At 33.9% G+C, this 23294-nt stretch overlaps 2 protein-coding genes across 7 annotated transcripts in view; one reads left to right on the top strand and one right to left on the bottom strand.

The window, feature by feature from the left end:
* LOC114327765 (phosphatase and actin regulator 3) overlaps nt 1-23294 on the bottom strand; it is a 1198052-nt gene that overhangs the window by 753959 nt on the left and 420799 nt on the right. The window lies entirely within an intron of this gene.
* Nucleotides 14064-23294, top strand: part of LOC126887803 (uncharacterized) — a 410065-nt gene continuing 400834 nt past the window's right edge. The window contains exon 1 of the mRNA XM_050655635.1: nt 14064-14231. Within this exon, the coding sequence (XP_050511592.1) occupies nt 14102-14231 (130 nt within the window). The 5' untranslated portion in view covers nt 14064-14101. The remainder of the gene's footprint in view (nt 14232-23294) is intronic.

Genomic DNA, 23294 nt, shown 5'->3' with positions numbered 1-23294 from the left:
AACGGAAATAATTGTAGAAATAAACGAACTACGTTAGGAGAAATAACACTGTTATTGACACAACGAATATTCTTCGTCGGTCAATTAACGACGTTGTTGTTTCAATGAATAGTGTTCGTTGACTCAATGAACAGAGTTCGTAATATCAATAAAGTGATATTATGGTATACATAATGAATGTTCATCCATTCAATAAACGTAATACATTGGCTCAACTAACGAAAATAATGAATTGATCAACATCGCTTTGTTGTTCTAATAAAACCAAGAATTGGACAAATTTTAAGTATTGCGTTTGTTGTCTGAATTAACCTTTTTCGTTGAGTGAAGTTTTCGCATCGTTTTCTTGGCAACCTTTACACCCAAAGTTGCCACATTACCACATCTCGACATTCAGGATCTGCGTGACAGTGACTGGTGCGGACACTAGTGCACATAGATATTCAAAAGAGGTAATCATCAAGACATTCCTAAATTGCAGGAAACAGTTTTCATATTTGTATCCAGCAACCTATGTTCTACACTCTCTCATTTTAGGACATTCTTCATGTTTGTCCTATTGTGTAGATATTAATTTTATCTACAGTCCACTTTACAATAATTTGTTTAGATATTTAATCATCATCATCCCTATTAATACGTAAGGAAGTCATCTATATTATTTATATTTCGTTTAGCACATGGATATCTCTGTAATTATTTAGGTAGTATGTCTGGTTATGTGATTTTGTTTTGAAACGCAGTACGACCTTCAGATTTCATTAAAATCGATCTTATTTGATTTTTAATTGATCTATGCGACCAATCCGATGTCGGAACTATGCAAAATATATTATTATTTTTGACATTTTGATATCTAACACTATTAAGGACAATTAATATATGTAGAACTAAAAAGATTAATAAACAATATATAATAAATAAGGAAAAGACCTTATAATAAATAAGGAAAAGACAAAATACCTGATAAGCGACAAACAGATCAAGGAAATGAAAACAATTTTAAATTGTTGGAGATGCATGGAGAAAATATGGAGATGGTTAGAGGGACATGACGAAGGGGAGATAGAGGGAAGAATACCAAAAGCCACCAAAAAGTATGGACCATTGCGATCATTAATTAAATCCAAATATGTATCTCTCAAGAAAAAACAAAAATTAAACATTACAAAACGATTATCAGGCCTACAGCTACATATTAGTGATGTAACGAATATTCGTATTCGCATTCGCGAATATTCGCAGATCTTTGCATATTTGCATTCATATTCGCATTTGCGAAATTTGTGCGAATGTTTTGCGAATATGAATATCAGAAAAAAAAATAATTTGAAGATAATATTAGGTTAATAAAATCAAAATCTATTCACTTCTCATCTTTTTTTTATTAAGAAACGATGACTTAACCTCGTATAATCACATTATCAGCCTAGACTTTATTTTAGTATTTGCTATTATGTTCTTCTTCTTCTTCTTTTAGTGCCTATTCGTTTCGAATATTGGCGATCATTCTGGCTATAATTATTTTATTAACTGATGCTTTAAATAGATCAGTTGTTGTTGTGGAGAACCATTTCCTCAGGTTCTTTAACCATGATATTCTTCTTCTCCCAATTCCTCGCTTTCCGAATACTTTACCCTGAAGGATTACCTTCAGTAATCTGTATTTGGTGCCGTTTCTCATTATGTGTCCGAGATATTCTAACTTTCTCCTTTTAATGGTATACATCACCTCTCTTTCTTTGCCCACTCTAATAGTAATATGGTCTTGTTGGTTATTTTGTCCGTCCATGATATCCTTAGGATTCGCCTGTATAGCCACATCTCGAAGGCTTCAAGTTTTTTCTCTCTGCTATTATGTAATAAAGCTTAAGACTCAGATTGATTTACACGAAATATCAATTAACTTTCATTACAAATTTAGACAACATGACAAAAATAGAAACAAATTTAAAAAATCTGAATATTCGCATTCGCATCCGCATTCGCGAATGTTGGTAGCAGATATTCGCATTCGTACGCGAATGTTCAAAAAATGACATTCGTTACATCACTACTACATATGCATGCGAAACAAGAATACAAAATCAAAAATAGATCTGGGAGATATGAGAGGGAAATACAAAGAGCAATATATTATGGAGGTGTGAAAATAGATGGTCAATGGAGAAAAATTAATAATAAAGAACTATATAACGAACCAAAAATAACGAGGGTAATCAAAGAATTGAGAATACGATATTTAGAACACAGTGAGAGAACGGGGAGAGAGGAATGCTGAAAATGGTACTATGACGAAAGGTAATACAAAAAAGAAATATTGAGATTTGGACAGAAATCAATGGAAAGGCTATAAGCAATATTAAAGGTATTTTCTACACATAAATGTAAATAGTAATTGTGATGGAAAATGAAACTTTTTAGCCGAAGGCCTTCAACGCCTGTTAAGCTGTATAAATAAAACAAAAATGGTTGTTTTTGTTGCGTTAATTTATACATATTTGACCACTGTAGATATGTCAAAACCGCAAACAAGTGTATGTTCTCAAAAAAATTGATAGCTGAAAATGAAAAGCTGTTCACGTGGGCTCAAAATGGTTTGACTCAGCTATGTTGTCTTTTTAAAATAAAAATAGAATGTGTGTGTACTTTGTACGCACGTAAGAAGTTATACTTCTATTATATGATTTCTTAAAAATAAATATACTTTAAACAGTTTGTTTTAATTTTTTTTTTAAACACCAAACTAATTTTGTGCTTACCGCTTTCAAAAAAATAAAAAAAGTATACGATTGCACTGGATTTGAACTCAAGACCTCTCGATCTCTGGCCGAATGCTATACCAAATACGCTACGAGGACTGTGTCTGTAACGGTTCGGACGTACCTAATGACAATTCACGGAAACAAACAGACAAGGTGAATAAATATACAATAAAATGTTTTAATAATACTCATCTTACTCCTGAGGAAGACAAATCCAAAGACACAAAAATTATAATAAATATATTTACTAAAAACACTAATATATTCTTTTCACACCTTTTCTTGCACTGATATATTTATACATAACTAGAAAGATTTAGCAACTAAACGCCATACTGTATGTGTGCGCATGCGGGCAGTATTATGAAATATTACTCTCAATCGCGTCTAAAGAAGTATAACTTCAAAAAGAAATTAGATGTGAATTTATTCATTTTAAGGGGTTGTTATACCCGATATCTGTGGCTTTTGCCCAGAATCTATGTTTTTTATTGTGTCGTTTAGCAGTTGCTCTTCTATGAAGGTTTTATAAGAGGACGAAGCTCTGATGATGGCACGTTATGTGTTGAAAGTACTTAGCTGATAATAAAACATTTTTTACACACTATCAATTTTTTTGAGAACATACACTTGTTTGCCGTTTTGATCTACTTAGAAGTGTGTACAAGTCTTACAGTCTTTTCCAATTCATTGTAGATATATTTTTACACAAGCTTTTCACAGTAAATACTTCAATTAACAATAGTAAGTCTTGTTGTAATATACTGATACAAAACCTTTACTCGTTGAAATATATGTCACCATACTTTGGCGCTCGCTTCAGAATATCGTGCCAACTTTTCTCCGAAGCGAAAAGTCGTTCTCATATTATAAACCGAGAAGAAAATTGTCACTGATTCATGCTGTTTTATCGAGAATCGGCCTTTTTATTTGATATTTCCATGGAATAAGAGACTGGTAAAATAATATTATAAATATTTCTCTTGAAATACAGTTGAGTCCGCGAGTCTTTACCCGTGCGTCATTAATACCTGGCGAGATAAAACTATGGAGACCTACACAGAGGAGAGGAATCGAGATAGGACGACCTTGAAATTTTTGTACACGATTTTGCCTGTTTGCTTGGTTTCTCGCTAGGGCGACGGTGGCGTAGAGATAGATGCTAGTTTTGCATTGGAGTGAATGTGAAAATTTCGAAAATAATTAATTATTCGTAATTAATATAAGATTACTGGTTTTGATGGTTAATATTATTTAAATATGAGTGCCAAGAAAGCTTACACTAAAAGAAATTGCTTCGTACCAGGATTTATATCGAGTTATCGTTCCGATAAAAAATTCAAAAGGGAACTTAACGAAGTTAATAAAGACTTTTTATAAATATTTGTCTTTATGTTATTTATAACGTTCATGGATTATACCTATTCGTTTGTATGTTATTTCCTTCGGTGTAAATAAAATTTGTGTATTACCTATTATTGGTTTTTATTTTAACCTGAAAATTATAGTGATAATAATAGGAGGATCTTGAAAGTTTTTCTGTCGAAACAATGCATTTTTTGAGACAAAATATTTCACAAAAATTAACATTAATTTTATAAAAGTCAGTCTGTAGTTAATTTACATATACTTTATTAACTAAATTTAAACATCTGATAGGTAAGCTTTCAGAATATAGATAAATGAAGTGTTCAAAAGAAAAAGCATTTTAAGTTTTGATAAAAAGAATAATTTTAAAAAAATTGATCAATAAACTTCAAATTATTTAAATAACTTTTTAAAAACAATTACGTACAGTTAAGTTCAATTTTTTCAACTAACAAACTTTTTGATATCAGTTACAAAGATATTAACAAATTAATTTGCAGTTGAAATACCATTGGTATATAAATGTGGCAGTTAGATAATGTGACAAAATATTTCCGCTTCAAAATAAGCTGTCCTCATATTAAAGTAATGACAAATTTAAATTTGATGTCACATCTCCATCTACAATGGTATAAAAAGAATACACTTTTTACCACACGTCGATATGTTATAAGGTTAAAATAATTTATTTTTGGCATAAAACACTTTCAGCTACAATCCACCAATAAATTAATGTCTAATTACGATAAAAACAATAATAAAATGAGTTAAATAATAAATAAGTCCATAAGAGCTAATGTATTTGTAGCACCTATTCGAACACTTGCGCCTCTAGCGGCGATTGCTGAAAGTTGAATTAGAGGTTGAAAAGTTAGCCCACAAACGATGCATTGCGTTTCCACTCCTTCTTACAGGTCTCCATAGATAAAACACATACTTTTTATCTAGCATCATTCTCTTCCATGCATGAAACTTATGACAAACCAGCTGCCGTTTGTTATTAAGTAACAACACATGTTATTTTTATGAACCATCTAGACTCAGTGCATTGAAAAGAGATAGGTACAAAAAAAGACGATTCGGTATGTTTTCATATTTTAAGCACAATTTGTTTGACGTTTCTGATTTATTTAATTTTGTGGCTGTCAGTCAGTTGAGCTTTTTGCGGTTTTTGTCGAATTTTTGCGTTTTGAAGTTTCTTTATATTACACAAACAGTTGTTTTCACAACTAATTTTATATTGGGCTTTGAAATTTTAAGGTAAATATGTAATTATATTTAGGCAATTAATATTTAAAACATACAAAGCTAATTTCCGTCAAAGTGAATAAAATAACAAAAATAAAATATGTTATTGGATTTTTTTATAAATTGTTTATTTATTTATTAATCAATAATAATAAAAGAATTTATTAAGCTACTTCAAATGTAGCTGTAATTCTGCGCAAAAATTTTGAAGCAAAACTTACATTTGACATTCTATATATTTGATAACGTCAAATTTTATAATAAAACCCGTAATCGGAACAGTAGCCACTTTCTGTCAGTTGTTGTTGCGTGAAATAGATTTCCGACTTATTTCGTATGCTTTAAGTGATGACGCACGGGTAAAGACTCGCGGACTCAACTGCAGCTGGAATTATAGTTATTGAAACAAAATACACTATATAGACTTTTTCGTAGAAAATAGGTTTTATGAGTTAAAGGTGCAGCGTGTATTCAATAATACATTATTGATCGGTTGAATCTATAAAGAGCATAAAATTGTTCTTCTTCTAAAGTAGTTCATATCTTTTCCCTCTCAACACATGGTTGAAGTATTGTATTTTTCTTTCTTTCTTTCTATAAAATTGTTAGACCGGAGCATTTAGCACTAAAAACACCGGAATCAATCGATTTTTAAAAACAGCACCCCGAGAGTAGCAACATTTTGCATTGTGTTCAGGGTGATGTCAGGAAAAAAGTCTACTATTAGTCCATGTGGTGAGACCACTCCCGTCTGAAAAACATTTCTAATTCGGTTTCTCTGCGGCTTCATATTCAAAAATGTCCCCTTTAAACAAATCTGAAGGGTGCCGGACGGAATTTTTGGGCAGAAATTGTTTAAACAATTTTTTGAAACAAATACATAAGATCACCTTTTATTGCTCCAAAAAATATATTTTTAGGTTTTTTGGGTCATTCTAAACAAGAAAGGTATCTTGTGATTTTTCTCAAGAATTGACAGTTTTCGAGTTATAGGCGATTTAAAATCTAAAAATTCGAAAATACGCATTTTCGAGGCTTAAAAACTCATATTTAAATTAGTATTTTTAAGGGTGCCAATAACTTGGATTAAAGTTTAAACATTCTTTTTCAAGATTCCGAAGAGTGATCGGGTCTAACTTCAATTTAGACCGTAGTTCTTTAATTGTTAATTAAGCGTGTCCATCCGTGTTTTTTGCCGGTTTTTTCTAACTATTTTCAAAAATCTCCTATTTTCCTCCGAAAAATATTTTTTCCACATTCTTTGGGATATTCTAAATAAAATAAGTTTTTTGACATTTTTCTCAAAAGTGATTTAAAATCCGAAAAATGACAAAAAAACACATTTTCGCATTTTAAATCGCTTATAACTTTAAAACTAGTAACTTTTGAGAAAAATGCCAAGAAACTTATTTTATTTAGAATGTCCCAAAGAATCTAGAAAAAATATTTTTCGCAGGAAAATGGGAGATTTTTGAAATAGAGCGCGTCGCACCGGTCAAAAAATCGGATGGACATGCATAATTAACAATTAAAAAACTACGGTCTAAATTGAAGTTAGACTCGATCACTCTTCGGAATCTTTAAAAGGAATATTTAAACTTAATCCTAATTATTGGCACCCTTAAAAATACTAATTTAAATATGAGTTTTTAAGCCTCGAAAATGCGTACTTTCGCATTTTTTAGATTTTAAATCGCCTATAACTCGAAAATTGTCAATTTTTGAGAAAAATCACAAGATACCTTTCTTGTTTAGAATGGCCCAAAAAACCTTGGAGCAATAAAAGGTGATCGTATGCATTTGTTTTAAAAAATTGTTTAAACAATATCTGCCCAAAAATTCCGCCCGGCACCCTTCAGATTTGTTTAAAGGGGACAATTTTGAATATGAATCCGCAGAGAAACCGAATTATAAATGTTTTTCAGACGGGAGCGGTCTCACCATATGGACTATACAGTGCTAATCAAAAGTCCGTACTCCCCCTCTTATCTTTTGAACGGTTATACCAATAATAGTGAAATTTGTAGGGAGGAAATAAACAGACGTAAGCTTCTTAACTAGTCATGACAGGTGACGTAATAGTGACAGATTACGTTACAGAGCCACTGTGACCAATAATAATTTTAAATGGGACCTTATAGCAAGTGATACCTCGATTGAAAGGTATTCAAAATACCTATTCAGGCATGCTATGCTATTTTTTTGGGTTTAAGTTGATTTTGATTTTGGTGAATACATTAAATAAATATAAGGTTTGTTCGTAGTACGATCCAATCGATCAGCAACCGTTGCCAACCATCAGACGCATGCGCAGTTAACAGTTAGCGCTGCGCAGTTAACAGTTCGAGTTCGTAGACTACGAACGCGCTTGCGTCTGACGGTTGGCAACGGTTGCTGATCGTTCTACGAACAAACCTATAATATTGTAGTTTCGCATTTAATTAATAAAAATTCAAAGGTCCGCCAAAGTTGAAGTTTTTCAATTCTCTAGTAGTTTTTACGTCAACGTCAACCTTTTTGACAAGTTATCATAGGCGGAATTTTGAATATTTATTAATTAAATGCGAAACTACAATTTTATATTTATTTCATGTATTCATCAAAATTAGCTTAAACTCAAACAAAATTAGTATGACTGAATAGGTATTTTCAATACCTTTCAAACGAAGTATCACTTGCCATAAGGTCCCATTTAAAATTATCTGTCACAGTCTCGCTGTAAAGTAATCTGTCACTATTACGTCACCTGTCATGACTAGTTAAGAAGCTTACGTCCGTTTATTTCCTCCCTCCAAATTTCACTATTATTGGCTCCGTGCGTCTCCCCTCTACTTACAGTCACGTGACACGCTGTCAGATTTTGTCAGGACGTTTTAACATTGAGTCCTTATGGGATTATTTTGTTAAACTTGAATATTTTATTTTGTAGTGATAATAACCGAATACAATTGTTAGAATTCATTAGTTATTAATTTATACTGTAATTTATAGTGCAACAAAAATATTTTCTTTTTCGTTAATAAAGATTTATTGGCATAAACTGCGATAGTGAGGTTATGTATACAAAATCAAACTGATAATCAATATTGGAAATAGAAGAATTTATATCAGATTAAGTGCGTTTTTATTTTCTGTTTATATTAATACATAATATCACTAGCGTGACACGGCATTTTTTTTAAATGTCTCATTTAAACATACACAAAGCGTCCTGATAAAATTTCAAAAAACCGCCACCATGAGCAGGTTGGTCGATTTTGCTTTGACACTTTGTTAACGCTCAGAGCGAATAGGTATAACCGTTTAAAAGATACGAGGGGGGTACGGACTTTTGATTAGCACTTGTATAGAAAAATGGCTAGAAATGCATAATTGCATTTTAAAGTGCATAAAAATGTCAAAATATGCATATTAAGGTCCAGTTTTTTATTAGGGAGTTTTTAGGGTCGCTGAACAGGACTACGCCATCAGCCGTCATGGCTCAGGCACGTCATCTGGAGCACCCACGCAAATTGATTCAGATTACTTGGAGGTTTTTGGAGTCGCTGAACACGAAAACGTCATCAGAATCGACCTCCGGAGCACTTGGTGCCGAGTGTCACTCCTAAGGCACGTCATCTTCGGGAGTTTCGAGGGTTTCCAGCATTAAATTGATGCAAATAGATTAGTTGGACGGTTTTTGGAGTTACTGAACACGAAGAAGCCATCAGAACTGACCATCTAAAGTTCCTAGTGCCTACGGTCACTGCTAAAGCATGTTATTTTCTGGAGTTTAGAGGGTTTTTGGGCACCAGGTGCACCGGGGGGTCGGTTTTAATAGCGTATTCCTATTCGGCAACCCGAAAATCCCCCAAAGAATCTGTTTTTGCATCAATTTAGTGCCGAAAACTCTCGACACTTCAGATGACATGCCTTAAAAGTGAACCTGGGCACCAGGTGCTCCGGTGGCTGGTTCTGATGGCGTATTCGTCTTCAGGGACCCCAAAAACTCCTGAGTAACAAAATCTGGCTCTTAATACACTTATTTTAACATGTTTATGCACTTTTGGATGTATTTTATACACTTTAAAATGCAACTATGCATTTCCACGCATTTTTCTATAGTATAGTAGACTTTTTTCCTCACGTCATCCCGAACACAATGCAAATAGTTGCAAGTCTCTAAGTTCCGTATTTAAAAATAGATTTATTTTGTGCTAAATGCCCTGGTCTATGTAGGAGAGGTACCTAAATTAACACAGTCAGTGAATTATAATTTAGAAAATATCAAAGGTCTTATTTTTCACTTAACATACTTGCTCCCAACATTAATGTTAGTGGGTATTTTTGGCACTGCTAACAAATAAATAGTCAGTGGTTGAGTTATGTTATGCATATCAGTTCGAATCAATAAATGTTGTTTTTCATCTTGCTATTACAATTTTATCTTTTCTTTGCATTCTAAGTTGGAGAGATTTTTACATATTTTACAATGCGTGTACTTTATCATAACACTTCTGCATGTGTGATTTTCTATCTGTGAAATCATTAGCAAGTAAGAAGTCTATTTGTGATATATAGTGCTAGCCAAAAGTCCCGGTCCCTTCGTATCTTTTGAACGGTTATTCTTATAATAGTGAAATTTGGAGAGTGGAAACAAACGGATGTAGGCTTCTCGAATAGTCATACCAGGTGATGGAATAGTTGTAGATGACGTTACAGAGCTACTTTGACAAAAAAATTCTAAATGGGGCCTTATGGCAAGTGATATTTCGTTTGAAAGGTATTGAAAATATGTACCTATTCAATTATACTAATTTTGTTTGGGTGTAAGTTAATTTTGATGAATAGTTTTTTCTTCGTTTTTTCCATTCTATTAACTTCATTCAACTCATTTTTATGTCCAGTTATTAATACACCCTTACCTCGCTTTACGGCCTAGATACGTTCCACGAAACATGGCCGCAAAGCGAAATGCCGTATAACGAATCAATTATTCTAATACAAATTCATAAAAATTTAATGGGATAGGTTCCAAATTTGTTAAATATGTTACATGATTTGTCGTTAAAAATGCATTTTATCTGTTTATTTTATTTAAATCAAAAATATGTACATACAAAAAAGCACATACACTGGTACATAAAATAATAATAGATTCCAAAAACCAAAAATAATCTACAAACTCCAAGCTTTCTTGTTGTATCTCCATATAACGGGTAAATGATTTTTATTTAGTTCTGTAATAGGCCTTGGATTTTTGGACAAATTAGGTGGTTTTAGCTTAAAATCACCAGTGGCATTTGCACCAAGTAGCAAAGTTAATCGTTCTTTAGACCACTTATAACCAGGCGCAGATTTTTCGGTTTTTGAAATGTATGTGCGATCAGGCATTTGCTTCCAACAAAGTCATGTTTTGTCTACGTTAAACACTTGTTCAGGTTTATAACCACCTTTTTCTATAATTCCCTTTAAAATGTTAAGATATTCCTTGGATGGGCCTTACCTCCTTTTATTTTCAAATTATGCATAAACAAGTGGAAATAAAAAATAGTGTGGATCAAGATTGCGTTTACTCGAGAATGACAACGTGGGGCCGTTATAGCGAAACATTTTAGGCCGTAAATCGAAACCGTGCCGTATATAGAGCGGCCGTATAGCGAGGTATGGGTGTATATTGCATTGTGTACCTTATGCTTCCGCGTTTTTCCTCTAGTTTCTGATAATGTCTACCATAGATGCAGATAAAAATGCAATGTACCATACAATGCTCGAATACAACGTACCATAGAAAGGAGATAATATTCATGATGATACAGCGGTATTTGGCTTAGCGATCAAAGATATATCGACACCATAAATATTTTTATAAATTGAAAATGTATTTGACGTTACTATCAATGCGAAACTTTTTATATTATAAATCTTGCCTAGCAACGTCTGACAAAAGTTTTCTTCAAATGTCCGAAAATTTTTAAGTCCAACTTTTGAATGGCCGACGTTAAAAATCGTTTCTCGTCTGATCTAAACTCCATTATTCTGTGTTCGGCTCAATACTGTGCCGCATATTCGATGCAAAACTCTGCAGCGAAGTAAGGTAAATAAATCTGGCAGAATATATCAGGGAAATTCTGGTCTGAGGAGTGTCTACTTAGCAAATCTATACAAATACCTGTCAAATAAGATATTATTATGTAATTTATAAAATGTGTTTAAAACTTGTAAGAAGTACATTAAGAGGAAAACTGACAGAGCGTGTTGCGACGTTATGAGTGAAATAAAAAAATGTAACAGAAAAAGATAAAAACTGAAGACGGGTTTCAACCCAACGTGAAAAAGATTAAACGCAAGAAGAGATAGAGAAATTTCTGTCAAAATTTGGTATTTATGACCCTTAAAATAACACCAAATGCTAAAATTTATTAGCCTGTGGATAGTGTGGATGTCTCGTCAGCCGAGGGTACGATCAGTGGCGTGGTAATTTTATGGTCAAACTACGTTTTGTTCTAATTTTTATCATTGTGAGAATTAAAAAAACCAACTAATATTTTTATCTCCACCACTGAGGGCGGTCAACTTTTTGGTTGCCTGTATTCTTCGGGACATATTCGGGACATTTTATCACAAAGTAAATATTACTAATTTTACCGTCTTGTAGGGTATCTGCGTTCTCTTTCTTTTCCACTATTATATATATTATATCTCTCTTTGCCGACGTTTATATTAATACCCACTTGAAGCTCGCTTCAACACGCACCTCGACCTCGTCGTGAGAATTCCCCATTATAAATCTGCGATTAACATTTTCAAAACCAGATGGCACAAGAAGTATGGGACGACCACGAAGAAGATGGATTGATGATGTGGAAGAAGACCTAAAGATTCTAAGGGTCAGAAGATGGAGGGAAGTTGCCAGGAATCGACAGGAGTGGCGACTTTGCGAGCAGGCCAAGATGACATTATAAATCTATTAACAGAATATCTAATCTATATATTACAAGAACTGTATGTAAATAATACCGTTAATGAAATAAAGAAACACAGACGTACTCACAATCATTTAATTTACTTCGACGACCGGCTTCGATCTCTACAATATACAGATCATCTTCAGGTCGGCGTTACAAGTGCGAGTTTTTGTGGAATTTGAGCAACAATAAGAGGAAGAAAAATAAAAAAAACCACGATATGATAATGAACGGTCATATTGGCGACTTCAGCAGAAGAAATGAAACAAATCATGAATAAGTTCGGTACGGTTAGTAGGTACGGAATATAGTTTGAAAATAAATATACAAAAAATCAAAGTAATGATCATCAACACAAAGAGAAATAGCAAACAAAGATAAGAAGCACGACAGGTTACGAAGTGGTCAGACAATTTAATTACTTTTAAGCATATTCATCATTAACGATGTAGGATGCGCGAAGATGAGATCCATCGACGCGTCACGATGACAGTTGGTCCAATTCACAAAAATATGAAAGAACAAAAAAACACAAAAAAACACAACACAACACAACCTTACAAAAAAACACAAAATTATGCCTAGTTCAAGCATTAATATTTCCTATCGTCACCTACGCTTCAGAAACATAGAGCATCAAAAAAGTGGATTCGAAGCGTATAATGGCATTTGAAATATGGGTCTACCGTAGAATGCATACCATGGACCGCACATCGCACAAATAATTCCATACTGGAAGGCCTTAATATAAAGACTAGGCTACAACACTATCAACCCAAATAAGATATTTTGGACATACATATAACTAGAAGAAGAGGAGATATGGAAGGAATGATAATGATAGTTGAAGGCAACGCAGCGGGCAAAAGCACAGCACGATGATCGGACCAAATAAAGGACATGACTGGTTACTGATTTTCCGATGCAAAACAATACTCATAGAAAAGATAGATGATTGGACAGATATAGTCACACGAATTACACGACGCCCCTATATCTTTATAGAGGAGGAGTACTTTGAGCCGTACAACCCAACAAAGCTTTGTCGATGATAGCAACTCAATCATGGCGCAACATCTCTCGTTCACAATTAATTAAAAACAATTCTGAATGTTTCTAATTACTTGCACAGTGCGTACACTTTAGCGACAGTACGACTAGATCATAAGTTCTCAAACCAATTCAAGACTGAGAGAGGTGTTAGACGAGGATGCGTGTTGTCACCTGACTTATTTAACATTTATGGTGAACATGTCGTGAGGATGGTTTTAGAAGGATGGGCCGGTGGAGTAACATTAGCTGGTAGGAAAATCTCAAATTTAAGATTTGCTGATGACACTACACTTATAGCAGCAAATGAGCAAGAAATGTTTGATCTCCTGCGAAGAGTTGAGTAAGAAAGCAATAAAGTTGGTCTAAAAATCAATAAAGCTAAGACAAAAATAATGGTGGTCGACAGATTCGACACTATTCAACTGACTAACATGTTACAAGAATACCAGATAGTAAACACCTTTGTCTATCTCGGGTCTAGTATAACTAAAGATGGTAACTGTGAAGCAGAAGTTCGGAGACGTATTGGTATGGCAAAAAATGCGATGAGTCGCCTAACTAAAGTTTGGAAAGACAGATCTATCTCTCAAAATATCAAGATGAGACTGGTGAATGTCCTTGTATTCTTAATATTTCTATACGGAGGGAGCAGAGACTTGGACTCTTCGCGCATGCGAGCGCCAAAAAATTGATGCCTTTGAGATTTGGTGCTGGAGAAGAATGCTGCGCATACCTTGGACAGCTCATAGGACAAACGTTTCCATTCTAAACCAACTCAAGATTAAAAAAAGGCTGTCCACAATATGTCTGCAACGAATACTGCAATTCTTTGGTCACGTGGTTCGCAGAGGTAACGTCAGTTTGGAGAGATTAATTGTTTCTGGAAACGTTCCGGCGAGAAGATCAAGAGGACGATGACCAACTAGATACTCCGACCAAATAAAGAATTCAGCTGGAAACTCATCCTGCGAAGCTCTTAGAGCAGCGGAAGATAGAGACCAATGGAGAAACATTGTTAGGAATATTGGAAGAAATCACGATCCTCAGTAATGGGGAAACGACAAGAGAGAGAGCGTACACTACAATTGTTTTATATCATCCCCATTACGCACTACGTGGCAGAATATACGGAACCTGTCCGAGTGACTCATTTGCATACCTATTTAATGCGGAACGTATGTATGGGACTGTGACTGTATAAAGTCTACTAGGATCGGTCTACGTTGGGATTACAATTTTGATATTTATTTCACGTTGCTAAAGTTCGACTATAACGTACTAAAGGTAAAGTCGATAGGTAGCTTCTTCTTTTTCTAGTGCCAACTCCACTAATGAAAGTTGGCTAGAACCATTGAAAATTCATCTCTATCTTCTGCTTTTCTTAAAAGCGTCTGTGTGTTTAACCCGGGCCAGTCGCGAATGTTTTCTAGCCAGGATATTTGTCGCCTACCAGGACCCTTCTTCCTTCGATTTTACCCTTCATAATCAGCTGTAACAACTGGTACTTATCATTTCTAAGTATGTGCCCCAAATGTTTTTCTCATTTTAATGGTGGTCAAAAGTTCTCTGTCCCTTCCCATATTCTGTACAAGACGATACGTAGCTAAAACTGTTATTTTGTATTTGTCACTTACCTCTTTAAGACCATCTATTACAGTATGCGACAAAATAAACAGTACTGAAATGAATATTGAAATGTTTTTTTATATATCTATAATACATGATATAGCCTTGCAAACATCATTCACGACGACGCATGTTCCCGATAAAACAGATGTTAAAGATGACCTCTGGCCAGTGGCGATTCTACGGGGAGGGAAAATGAGGAAATGTCCACCCTAACAAGGTCCAAAACTATAGAGAAAAAATGTTCAAACAAAAATATATGGGTTCACATGAGACCGAAACCACAGAGACAAATTCAACCCAATAATGTCTATAAGTTATTATTTATGTATTTTATGTAATCTGAGTTTATCTTTTTTATGTTTTTTGGTTGGGTTTTCATTGGAAGTTCCCCCCTAAAGCAAATTTGCCCTCCCAAGGCAAATTTCTAAATCCGCCACTGCCTCTGGCACGAAAAAAATCTTTTAATTTTAGTCCTCAATTCCGAAATGGCAGACAGTGACCCCTTCAGCATTCCCCATATGTACGCATCTGGTGACGTTAGTTCTGGTGAGTGGAAGTTCCAAAAATGATCGCACAGTATTCGAAGAGACTCTCTGGCAGTGTGACAGGTTATCTTGTCCTGCTGAAATCACTGTTGATTTTAAGCTTGGACCATTTTCGTGACCTTTTCCGTATGGCCGAAAATAGTACTCCATTATAAAAAAATTTTCTGCAAAACTGAAAACCATCCTGAAGCTAACATTAACATGATATTGACAAACGTTAATAACAACGTTCAGAAACCACTCAATACGTTTCGGCACATGACGCATACAAATTTGAGGCATACGAATTTCAGTACTGTTTATTTTGCCGCATACCGTATATAAACTGTTATTTTTGTATTTGGCACTTTCCTCTTTTAGACCATCTATCTTACATCAGTTTGCATTAATAAACTTTTTTCTAGTATGCTTTATGGGGACTACAATATATCGTTTTTTGTTTCATGTTATAACTTTTACAGACATTTTCGCAAGAATTTTATATATATCTTTAGAATACAAATTGAAAAATAGAAAGAGCACTAGCCACTGCCACTTCTCTATATTACAAAACATACGAGGCGCAGAAGCTATCGTCTTCAGTACACGTACGGCATCTTTGGAGCGATACATAATCCGAAGATGGTATCTCATTTTGGATGTAAAGTACGCCTGAGATTTAAATGACATTCAAATAAAATGAAAGTTTACCCCCTGCATACATCACCTGCTTTCGTTACTGAAATAAATCTTGTTAGTATTTTCAGGCGTAAAATATGATATTATGAGGATGTTATTTGGGATATAGATGTATATACAGTGATGAGCGCGCTAACAACCGGCAAAATAACGCAAAAGATGTAAAACATAATAAATTGCGAAACAAAAAGAGATGAAACTAGTAAAGGTGGCAAATTTAGCGATAGAAACCTATAAATTTACATTATATTAATAATTGTTTCCCACCTTTAGACGTATCACAATCACAGGAGTAGGTATGTCAAGTAATACCGTCATTGTCACAGTGATAATTGCCGAACTCGTCTGATACGTCTAAAGGTGGGAAACAATCAATATAATTGTAAATTTATAAAAAATAAAAACCTTATTTTGTAAAAGGTATATGTATTTAAAATCCCTAAAAAGGGCTGTTTCACAAAACGTTTTCGGAATCAATATTCCATCATCAGTGTTATCACCTAAAATAAGTATAACTCTATAAGTAAAACAAACGTGAGGTTAAATTTTGACAAAGGTAAAAAAGTGAATAGATAGTTATACTTACAGGTTTACATGCTTTAAGCCACCAAAATGTACGGGTAAAAACCCTTAAATTGATTTTAAACAGTTGGGGTTACATTATGTTATCTGATTTTGAAGGATGTTAAAAATATTTCCGGATTAACCCCTGGCATCACATGACATCAACCATATTGGTTGGAAAATTGTAGGTACTAGAACCTTACATGGCAGAGTTTAGGTGACAACTGATCGGAATGACCACCGGAAGGATGTCATTACCAGACTGACACCGCACCTTGACAGAATCTAATATGTGAAGTTAATTCAGCCAAAGAATATAAATTTTATGTTAATATTTAAATAATAACAGTAGTGAAAAATATTTGTTGGGATTAAAAATAATTTACTCTAAATAAGTATGATGGATGAAAATTAAAAATTATAGAATCAAGCAGAAGTCAATTAATACTTTCTTTATGTAGGGTAGGCAATTATCATTACCTTAGATGGAAAATTATGTTATTAGGTAAGCTGATGTTATGAGCTTAATATTTGGTGTAATTTATTAATAGAAGGATCCAACAAAATAGATAAAATATTATATTATACATATATTTAGTTTGGCTGAAGAAATATATATTACTAGATGTGAATATAAATAAGAAAAGTAGTAATGAGGAGACTGAGAAATCCAGAGACCCGACATCAAAGTATCTGGAGATGCCTTTTTAGGGATTTTAAATACATATACCTTTTACAAAATACGGTTTTTATTTTTTGTGATTTATGGTATACAGCCAGTACAGGAATTTTTCCTTGTGATATTTGTAAATTTATAGGTTTCTATCGCTAAATTTCCCACCTCGGAAGTTGTTTCTCTTTTTAACTTACAACCTTGTTGTAAGTTAATGTTTTCCGTCTTTTACGTTATGTTGCCGGTTATTAGCGTACTCATCACTGCATGTTTTCTGTGGTTTTCTGGGTCTGACTCCGCGTTGAATAATTTTGGTATTTACAAAAACCATTATTTTGACGGGGTGTAGGGTTGTGTTATAGAGGTAGTACCTTTAATCGGAACGACCACATCGAGCGTCATAGACTGGAGATGGTTCTTTATAACTGGTCCTCATAAGACACCCAACTCTCACTTATGGCTCCACGTGCCACACCCTGGGCAACTGCATTGGTCTGCAGGCTAAACTAAGTGAGGGTAGCCAGATATGGTGAAAATAGCAACGTCTGTACCCAGAGTGGGCGGTTGCAAACGGCGTCTGTTCCATAGTGGGCGGCTGAAAACTAAGCCTGGAAGTGGCATGAAGGAAGGCAACGGGATACCACCTTCATTATTTTTTCCCAAGAGAATCATGAATACATTCAACTCAGAAATATCCGGAGGTATAAATGGTTCCCCAATCGGATCTCCGGGGGGAACGGTCTTGAATGTTAGAAACGTACGAGCAAACTTAAGAAAGACATTAAAGATAGGCACCTGGAATACATGCAAATTATTTGAAGCCGGGAAGCTGGCTAACCTAACTCAAGAAATGTGCAGAATCGATCTAGATATCCTGGGGATCTCAGAAACCTGGTGACCTGGATCCGGTAAATGCACCACAGAGAGCGGAACATTCTTTTACTCAGGCAATGACAACCGCGATCATAGAAAAGGCGTCGGGATTATGATAAGTAAAAAATTGATGAGAGCTGTCACAGATTTTATACCATATTCCGACCGCACAGCCTTGGTAAAACTTAAAGCGAAGCCAAATAATCTCAACATCATACAGGTCTATGCACCAACTGCAGTTGCAGCAGATGAAGAGGTGGAAAACTTTTATAGTGAAATCAAAGAATTGCTTAAATTGACAAAGAAACATGATGTTAATATAATTATGGAAGATTTTAATTCCAAAATAGGGAAAGGCAGCTTTGAAGACGTAGTTGGACCTTATGGTCTTGGAACAAGGAACGAAATGGGTGACCGACTAGTACAATTTTGTCAGGAAGAAAACATGAGGGTTACCAACACATGGTTCCAACTCCACCCCCGTCGCCTTTATACTTGGAAATCTCCAGCCGATAGAGCTCAGAACATAATAAGAAATCAGATAGACTTCATCCTCATCAACGGTAGATTCAGCACAACTGTCAAAAGAGCTTGCACATATCCTGGAGTAGATGTGCCTTCTGACCATGTACTATTAGTGGCCGTCATAAAGATCACTCTTTCATGCAAAAACAAACCTGAAACTCAACAACAGATCGCATTGGATAAACTGAAAGGTCCAATGATACAAGCAGAAATAAGTAATGAAATAAACACACAAATTCAAATATTGACGACAAACATTACCAAAGATCTAACACCAACATGGAATACGATTACAAGTGCTGTAACAGACATCATGAAAAGCAACTTGGGGTACAAACCAAAGAACAAGAAGCAAAAATGGATGACAGAAGAAATACTATTACTAATGGATGAACGACGACGACACAAGAATGACCCAGATGGCAGCAATATGTATAAAAACATTAACAGGCAAATAATAGTCCAGAGAAATAAGATTTTTCTCGTGACACATCCCCCTCCAGGCCGAAACCAAATTTTTTGAGTAGTATGGACATCTATGTTAGTAACCTATATGTTTCCTGCAGCCGATTTAGATGATATACATAGTTATAAACAAATGAAGATAAAAAAACGCTAAATTTTCGCTTTTATCGTCTATTACCAAAAAGTTAAGCACTTTAAACAAATTTGAGTGTAAGAAACTCGTAAATCGTATAAAAAACTTCAATATGGCGTTCGCTAAATATGTCTATCCTTATTGGTTGCTTAGAAAATTGCAAAATAAATCATAAATTTTGAGTTTTTAAAAATATTCATAACTTATGTAAAAATTAACTTAGAACCTTCTTATTACACGGAATGATGATACTTCTTGTACTTAAATTATATTTTAAATTTCAAAGCAATTGGTCAAATAGTTTAAAAGTTATTTAATTTGTTTATCCCAAATTCATTTTTTTTGCAACACTACAAGTCAGAAAATTATGAGGCTACAATCATACTTCGGACAGTTTATGAAAGAAGAACATTTATACTATTACCGTTATTAAAAATAAATGACAAAAAATAATTTTAAACAGTGTAAAATTATTTTGAAAAAACATGTCGATTTTTTGCTTACTTATAAACAATTAGAATAACTTTTTAACCGTTACCTGTAGAAAAATTATTTTTTCATATTTAGAAAGACTGACTTTTTATACACATTTAGAAAGAAAAACAACTGTCCTAGGACAATTAGGGACAAAGTTAGCCCCCCCATTTATTTAATTCACATGTTTTTGCAAAATAATTTTGCAATATTTATAATTATTTTTTGTAATTTTTTTTTTAATTAAATTAATACTGTAAATTTCCTTCTTTCATAAACTATCCAAAGTATTACTGTAGCTTCATCATTTTCTGACTTACAGTGTTGCAAAAAAAAATAAATTTGGGAAAAACAAATTAAATAACTTTTAAACTATTTGACCAATCTCTTCGAAATTTAGGGTATGAATTAAGCACCATAAATCTCAGCATTCCGTGTAACAAGAAGGTTCTAAGTTAATTTTTACATAAGTTATAAATATTTATAAAAACTCAAAATTTATGATTTATTTTGCAATTTTCTAAGCAACCATTAAGGATAGACATATTAAGCCAACGCCATATTGAAGTTTTTTATACCGTTTATGAGTTTCTTTTTCTCAAATTTGTTTAAAATACCTATTTTCTTAGTAATAGACGAAAAAAGCGAAAATATACCGTTTTTTGATCTTCATTTGTTTATAACTATGTATATCAACAAAATCGGCTGCAGGAAATATATAGGTTATTATTATAGATGTCCATATTACTCAAAAAATTTGGTTTCGGCCTGGAGGGGGTTGTGTCACCAACAGGCTATTTTTTTTCCTTATTTCTCTGAACTATAAAAGCAAAGATAAGAATAGCAAAAAATCAATGGCTTAAGCAAAAATGTATCGATCTAGAACATTTACAACGACAGCACGACGATCGGAATTTACATAAAAAGCTTGAAGCAAGAAACCCATTATGAACAGCCAGCACGGCACAGCCCGGCACGGCACAGGACAGTCCAAATTCATTTGTATAGTTTTAAATGCAACGTAACCCATTATGAACAGCCAGCCCGGCCCGGCACAGGCCAGCACGCAAACGGAACGGCCGAAATTCTCCGAGTAGAATAAAATCCGTTGGAGTCGAACGGCCAGGAACGGCCAGTCGGCGCCAGTGTGTCATAATTGTTATAAAATATTATATTGTTGATTTTTTAATTGAAAGCGCGTTGTTTCTTTTGAAATAATACGGACGAACTTTTAATTGAGAGTGTCAGAGAATACCCATTTTTGTATGATGCATCGGACCCAGGTTATCACGATAGCAAGAAAAAGGACAATGCATAGGTACAAATATCCGAACATTCTGATCAATGGACAGGTACGTACATTATCTTTTAACCATGAATTCGTTTTTTTAACATGATATATTCATTAAAATTGTGTAGTTTATGTCTTTTAAAAACTTTTATTTTACGATAGTTTTTAAAATATATCATAGATGCCATGATGCGTTTCTAAAATAAAATTAAAACAATACATAACATTTTTCTCCTATATATTATAGAGATGGGCTAAATTATGGAATAAATTCATTTTCTCTAAAATGGACGGCTTTGGAGAAAACTCCCGAAACACGTCGATTTTTATTTTTAAATTACAATTTTTTGGCATATATTTCATACTAGTGACGTTATCCATCTGAGCGTGATGACGTAATCTATGATTATTTTAAATGGGAATATGGGTCGTGTGGCATCTCATTTGTGGCCAAAAAATACTTTTTTAATTAAATTAATTGACGAAAAAAGAAGAATGTATGCAATTTATTTAACTCAAAATACTTTCTAATGATGTCAGAAAATAGAAAAAAATGTTTATTTGGCAAAAAACATTGCTTTTCGCTTAAATTAAATGTTCAAACTGTCAAGAGGTAGGTGGGAGGCTGTTTGTGATTTAATTTAAGTGAAACGAAATGTTTATTTGTGAAATAAACATTTTTTTCTATTTACTGACAGCAGTACAATGTATTTTGAGTTAAATAAATTACATACATTCTTCTTTTTGCGTCAATTAATGTAATTTAAAAATTATTGTTTTGGCCACCCTGTATAAATAATGATATTATTGTTTATATTACTGAATAGAGGATTGAACACCCTTTCAAATGAGATGCCACACAACCCCTATTCCCATTTAAAAAAATCATCGATTACATCATTAAGCTCAGATGAATGACGTCTCTAGTATGAAATACAGAGGAACCTCGATTATCCGTCAGGGCACCGGACCAAGGGTATGACGGATAATCGAGAAGACGATTAACAGAACATTAAAAAAATAAAAATCATACTGTTATGGTGACACACAGATATTAACTAATAATTTGTGTGATGTACATTTTTATTTTCGGCTTGCGATTCTAAAAATAGAACTCTAAAAGTATGGTATCATTTATCATTACCTATTTAAATTGAAATTTAATCCAGAGCCCTGAATAAGAACAAAAATTATTTACATAAAAAAATGCGGTGTTGGCATAACTGCACGTGTACATTTCAATGAATTTCGTTTGGCTTATCTCAATGCTCAAACAAAATGAATTGATGACTCAATTTTTACTTGTGTATACAATATAACTTAATGGACCCTGACGGTTAACAGAGGTGACGGATAATCGAGGTTCCACTGTATATGCGAAAAAATTGTAATTTAAAAGTAAAAATAGACCTGTTTTGGTATTTTCTTCCAAAGCCGTCCATTTTAGAGAAAATGAATTTATTCGATAATTTAGCCCCTCTCTGTATATATTTTATTAATAAAAATACATTATCATTTATGGCAAATGATCATTTTTCCGGTGCCGTGCCGCGCTGGCCGTTACAAATGGGTTTTTGGACGGGCCGGCCTGTGCTGTGCCGTGCCGGGCTGTGCCGTGCTGGCCGTTCATAATGGGTTTCTTGCTTAAGGAGACTGCTGGAATATACAGAAAACGAAGACCAACTATTACAGTTAATCAGGATAACCAGGTAGTGCTAGGCGAAAAAGAGAAAATTCATATATGGGAAAACTATATCCAGGAGCTCTTTCATGACGAAAGATCCATGAGTGAAGTTTATACAGACGAACAGCTGACTGGCCCTTCAATCACTAAAGAGGAAATAGAAAAGGCAATATTATATTCAAAAAACAATAAGGCACCTGGACCTGATGAAATCCCTTCGGAAATACTCAAACTACTAGATGAAAGGGGAATTTCAGCACTACATAAAATATTTAATTTTATTTATGAAACTGGTTGCTATCCTCAGCAGTGGTTGATCTCTACATTTATTCCCCTACCCAAAAAAGTCAATGCAAAAAGATGTGAAGATCACAGACTC

This window comes from Diabrotica virgifera, chromosome 7, assembly GCF_917563875.1.
Source record: "Diabrotica virgifera virgifera chromosome 7, PGI_DIABVI_V3a".
NCBI lineage: Eukaryota > Metazoa > Arthropoda > Insecta > Coleoptera > Chrysomelidae > Diabrotica > Diabrotica virgifera.
This window is presented reverse-complemented; position numbering and strand designations above follow the sequence as displayed.